General features: G+C 62.0%; 1 protein-coding gene across 1 annotated transcript; it reads left to right on the plus strand.

The window, feature by feature from the left end:
* The first annotated feature begins 389 nt into the window (after positions 1–389).
* Positions 390–5,284, plus strand: SOX12 (SRY-box transcription factor 12). Its single transcript, XM_026503214.4, has one exon. The coding sequence runs from the start codon at positions 773–775 to the stop codon at positions 1,715–1,717; it is 945 nt and encodes a 314-aa protein (XP_026358999.1). The 5' UTR covers positions 390–772; the 3' UTR covers positions 1,718–5,284.
* The last annotated feature ends 393 nt before the right edge of the window (positions 5,285–5,677 follow it).

The raw sequence follows: 5,677 nt of genomic DNA on the forward strand, positions 1-5,677 counted from the left end.
GGTGTCCCTGAATAAGCTAAAATTTCAAAGGCAACGTGGGGCGGGACCAGCTTTTGGAGGCAGATGGGAAGCACGCTCCGCGTTCCCCCACCCTCCTTCCAGTCCCCAGCCTAAGAAAAGAAACCGACCTCATCCGACACCCTCCAACCCAGCCCCGAGACCGCCCAGCCCCGCAGCCCGAGCCACGCCCCGCCCCGGCAGCCAGCGATTGGGAGATGCAAATACTAGCTTCTCTGCCCAGCAACGGGTGACGCGCCGCCCGAGCGCGAGGCGTGGCCCGGCCGCAGCCCAAGCGGGCACCTCGGTGTTTACACGGGGCGGCCCCGCGCGCGCCGCAGCGGCCCGCAGACGGTGAGGGGGAGGGGTGGCGCGCGCGCCGGCGGGGCCGCGCGGGGAGAAAGACACTGGAAGGCGGCGGGGCGGGGAGCGGCGCGCGCGGGCCGCGGCGGAGCAGGAGGCTGCGAGGAGAGCCCGCGGTGGCCGGAGGGTGCGATTCCTCCGCCCCCGCAAAACAATGTGCAGCGTGCGGCAGGGCGCAACTTGCCGGAGGCGGCGGGGGCGCGCCGAGCCCGCCTGAGACCGCGCCGCTGACCTTCTCCCCCCGCCGTCCGTTGGGCCCGAGCGCCCAGCTCCTCGCTCCCCAGCTCGCGGGGGCCGGGCCGAGCTGCGGGGCGGGGCCGCCCCTCCGTCGCTGCTGCCTCCTCCCCCACCCCCAGCCGCGGAGGATGCGGACGGTCCCCGGCGGCGTCTAGCGGCCCCGGGCCCAGGCGCGATGGTGCAGCAGCGGGGCGCGAGGGCCAAGCGGGACGGCGGGCCGCCGCCCCCGGGGCCCGGGCCGGCCGAGGAGGGGGCGCGTGAGCCTGGCTGGTGCAAGACGCCGAGCGGCCACATTAAGAGACCGATGAACGCATTCATGGTGTGGTCGCAGCACGAGCGGCGGAAGATCATGGACCAGTGGCCCGACATGCACAACGCCGAGATCTCCAAGCGCCTGGGCCGCCGCTGGCAGCTGCTGCAGGACTCGGAGAAGATCCCGTTTGTGCGGGAGGCGGAGCGGCTGCGCCTTAAGCACATGGCGGATTACCCGGACTACAAGTACCGGCCGCGCAAAAAGAGCAAGGGGGCGCCCGCCAAGGCGCGGCCCCGCCCCCCCGGCGGTGGCGGTGGCGGCAGCCGGCTCAAGCCCGGGCCGCAGCTGCCTGGCCGCGGGGGCCGCCGAGCAGCAGGCGGGCCTTTGGGGGGCAGCGCGGCGGCGCCCGAGGACGACGACGAGGACGACGACGAGGAGCTGCTGGAAGTGCGCCTGGTCGAGACCCCCGGGAGGGAGCTGTGGAGGATGGTCCCGGCGGGGCGGGCTGCCCGGGGACCAGCGGAGCGCGCCCAGGGGCCGTCGGGCGAGGGGGCGGCTGTCACCGCCGCTTCCCCCACTCCGTCGGAGGACGAGGAGCCAGAGGAAGAGGAGGAGGAGGCGGCAGCGGCGGAGGAAGGCGAAGAGGAGACGGTGGCGTCGGGGGAGGAGCCGCTGGGCTTTCTGTCCAGACTGCCCCCCGGCCCCGCTGGCCTGGACTGCAGCGCCCTGGACCGCGACCCGGACCTGCCGCCCCCCTCGGGCACGTCGCATTTCGAGTTCCCGGACTACTGCACCCCCGAGGTTACCGAGATGATCGCGGGGGATTGGCGCCCGTCTAGCATCGCCGACCTGGTTTTCACCTACTGAGCCCACCGTCAGCGGGGCGCGCACGCCCCCAAACCAGCTGTTTACATACAGGAATCAGGTATTGGGGCCCCTCGGAGGCCGAGGCTGGCACCCCATCTCCCGCGCAGCCTCCCCCCTCCTAGACGTGCCCATCCCCCTCAAATCCAGACATGCCCCTCCCCCGCAGACACACCCCAAGGCAGCCCAACCCCCATTCTTTCCCTGACATCCAAGCCCCGCCCCGTCTTGCCCCCTCCCGCACAGCCACCAGCAGCCAGCCCCCCTCCTTTGCACCTCCCGTCCACTCCTACAGACCTGCACCCCTCCCCCACCTCGCACACGCCCCTCCTCGTGGCCGGAGGACACGCCCCTGCCCTTGCTCCTGAATCCCTCCGCCTTCGCCTAGCCCGCCTCCTCTCTTGTTCAGGGGGGCGCTGCGGCTGGGCGGCACCGCGCGCTCCTCCCATGCCCCCCTCTTCCCCCTCCGCGAGCGCAGGGGCCCGCCCCCTTCTCGCGCATGCTTGATGCTTCTTGGGAGGAGGGGGCCGGTCCCAGTCGAACCGCACGCCTCTGTGGCCCGCTCCGGGAAGAAGTGGGGCGGGTATTGAGCGATCCTGAGAAATCTTTTGATCCGGGAGCCGCGGCTTCCTTTCAACCCGACGGGGCGTCACTGCCTTAATGGGAGGAGCAGTAGGAAGGGGGAGAAAGACTAGCTGGCCCGGAAGGGTTTGGTTTGGAGCTTGGAACTCTCTGGTGGCATAGCCCCTTTTCCTTGCGGGATTGCCCAGACTGACGCGCACCTCCTTCTCCACTCCACTCCCCCCTCCTCCCCCGCCTAAACACACACAGCTAGACTGCTTCTACAGTCTACCTTGGTGCCAGAAACCTCCCTTGTCTTTCCCCCACCTGGGAACTGGGAATAGGGCCTTCATCTGGAACCGCACCACGAGAAGACTGCCCAAGAAAACTCCGAACTAAGGCGTTTATCAGTCTATTTGGGGACAGGGTTCTTGCTGCACCCCACACCCTTTCCAAGTGCCCCATCACGTCAAGGCACAGTCCTAGCCTGGGCTCCTCCCTACACCCACCACTCCTTTCTATCATTCAAGTGCTGTGCCCACGGTGACAGTATTCAGTGGGAGAAACTGAGTCACGTTGGTACAGGGTGGGTGTTGAGACTGAGGCATGATAGCAGCCGGTGTGGCAAGAAGAGCCCCACTTTTAAACAGCTGGCTTAAGAGAGACTATCGACTGGGCCTGTGAGACTGAAGGGACGGTCAGAGTAGTGGAGGTGTGCCGTTTGCGCCTATGTTTCCATGTGAAAACTCGGGATAGCGCTGCTGTCGGAGGAGGTTGTGTTCAGTTCCGGGGTGCCCTCGGGAACCCTGCCCCTCTTATTCCCCAAGTCTCCGCTCAAGTCCCGCCCCTCCGGCCTCCCCACGCCCCCTTCTGCCCTCACTACCTGTATCTCACCGGCGTGTGTTCACCCTCCCGGGTGTGCACACACTCTCATTCACACACACACAAATCTCAGGAACAAACGGTCCCAGAGTCCTCCTGGACCCCTGCCCAGGGTCTCCGCAGGTCTCTGCCCCACGCGTTCCCGTCGCTGACAAAGCCACCAGCTGCCTCCTTTAAGCTTGGTGCTCCGGCTCTGGGCCTTTCTCGCGCTCTCTCTGTCTCTCTCTGTCTCTCTTTCTCTTTCTCTCTTTCTCTCTCTTTTCTTTCTTTCTTTTTTTTTTTTTTAAGAAAAATAACAACAACAAAAAGACAATGAAAAAACCCAGAAAACGTCATGTGAGTGAAGAGATGTCACTGTCTGTGGTCTTGGAGAACTAGTCTAGTAGCTGAGGGGAGGGGTCCCTCTGATCTGGGGCACTGGCACCCACAGCAGGACTTCTGCCAGTCTGATGCCAGGACTGAATAAAGTGTATTTGCCCCGACCTTGCCCTGTGGTTCTACATGTCTGTGCCTTTCCTCAACCCTCCCCCAGACAGTTTGCCAGGGGGAAGTCCATGTGACTTAGCACCGTGCAGGAAGAGCGGGGGTCCTCTGTCTCCCTCTATCTCAGGACTCCCCGGTCTTCATTAAGGATGACAAACTCATCCCCGCAGGGCCAGGCATGTGACATAAATGAGAGAGTCTGGGTAGACACTGGCTTCGTGACTGACCTCAACGGGGGCAGCAGCTCCCTTCATGCCAGTTGTGACCTTGTGAGAATGCAGCCCACGGTGGCCAGATGTTCAAGAGAAGGTAGAAATCTGGATGTTTCTCAATTGTGAAATGAAAGTTGACTCAAATATTTTTAAATCCTTGTGGACCGAAGGAGACAAGTGTGCAGGCATCCCTACCTGGTCCAAGGGGGCCAGTTTGACCCTGCCCTTAATGAGAAGTAAGAAGGGTCGGGCCACATTGTCTGGCCTCAGAAGCCCCCGTACCACCACCACTGAGAACCTGTGTGACCTTGAGCAAATTCACTTCACCCTGACTCTTCTTTTCATAGGAGTAACATGAGGATGGTAACAGTACCTGCTTCAGGGTGAAATGAAGTTTGAGGTGAGAAGCATTTAATAAGATGCTCCCTAAAGTGTATTACTCCATTGTCCAGAGGAGGAAACAGGATCAGGGTGGCAAAGCAGCCTGTGGGAGGGCCTGCAAGCAGCCAAGGTCAGAGGCAGGGCCCCACATTTTGGTTCTCTCTCCTTATGGAGTGTAACGTCAGGGCGCTGCTTCTCCTTCCCTGTATGAATCGCAGGTGGGGTTAGGCTGTCAGGGCCTGGAGCGGTGGGGTCGGTCCCAGTGTCGGGCACAAAACTGGCCCGCAGTGTAGATTTGTAGAATAACTGAGAAAGGGCAACAGCAGCCACAGCGATTGTGTCCTTGAGATTCTTCCCAGCATGTTTTGAAAACAGAGGAAGGCCTTTTCAAAACTCTTTGTCCCCCAGCCCCCCAGCCCCTAATTCCTCCACCTGCCAGATCCAGTAAATTCCTACGGTTGAACAGAGCCTGTTTCCCCAGTAAGCACCAAGGCCAAGTGTGCAGACCTCATTCAGAGAGGGTATTTGGGGACTGGGATACCCATAGACAATTTAGAAGAAGACTAGCAGGTTTGGGAGGGTTGGGTGCCTACAGAAAGGGGGTCTGGTTGAAGGAGGTGTAAGAATTACAGTGACCGTTCTCTCTCGGCCTCTGATTGAAAGCAAGATTCCCCCCCCCCCCAAAATCCTCTAGCAAAGAATTGAGAAGGTGAGAAAGACATAGATAGGTGCCACCAGAACCCCCTTGAAGGAAGGACTTCCCCGGCTGTGACAAGTATGGTCAGTGGATAGCCTCCAGCTGCTGAGAGCCCCTTGACCCAGGGCAGCTGCATCTGGTGTCCCAGGGAGATCGGATGTATAAACAAATGCCTGGCCGTTTTGATTCAGGGTGGGGGCCCTCACCTCCCGCTGCGGACACTCACCCAGGGCCCCTCCAGGGTGGCCAAGGCTCTGCCAGGCCTGCAGTGCAGTTTGGCCCCCTGTACCCAATCCTGCTTCCTCCCTCTTCTTTTCACAGGTGTTTATACCTAATAAATATCTTCCACCCAGACTCCGTCTCAGCGTCAGTTTTTGGGGAACTCAGTCTCCAACGGAGGGGGCGAGGGGGCGGACAGAGGGAACTGGGTCACTGGCCCTGTACCCACAGCTGGGCACTTCTGATGGCCCCTGACCTCCGGGGTGGGGGGGTCTCTTCCCTTCACACAGGCTGGCAGCCCCGCCTCATGGCTGCATCCTTTCCAGTGGGGATCAATTCAAAACCGCAGCCTCAGCCTACCAGTGACTGCAGATTCCTCCCCTGGTCAAAGGTGAAGAGAGGGAGGTTGCCAGTCTTCCTGCCCTTCAGAATGCCGTGGGAGGGTGAAGTGCCTGGCTGGGGATAGTCCTAGATGGCTGTGGCACCTAGGGCAGGGCTCCTTTGCAGGCCCCAGTTTCCCCATATGTA

This window comes from Ursus arctos, unplaced genomic scaffold (assembly GCF_023065955.2).
Source record: "Ursus arctos isolate Adak ecotype North America unplaced genomic scaffold, UrsArc2.0 scaffold_16, whole genome shotgun sequence".
In the NCBI taxonomy this organism is placed as follows: Eukaryota; Metazoa; Chordata; class Mammalia; order Carnivora; family Ursidae; genus Ursus; species Ursus arctos.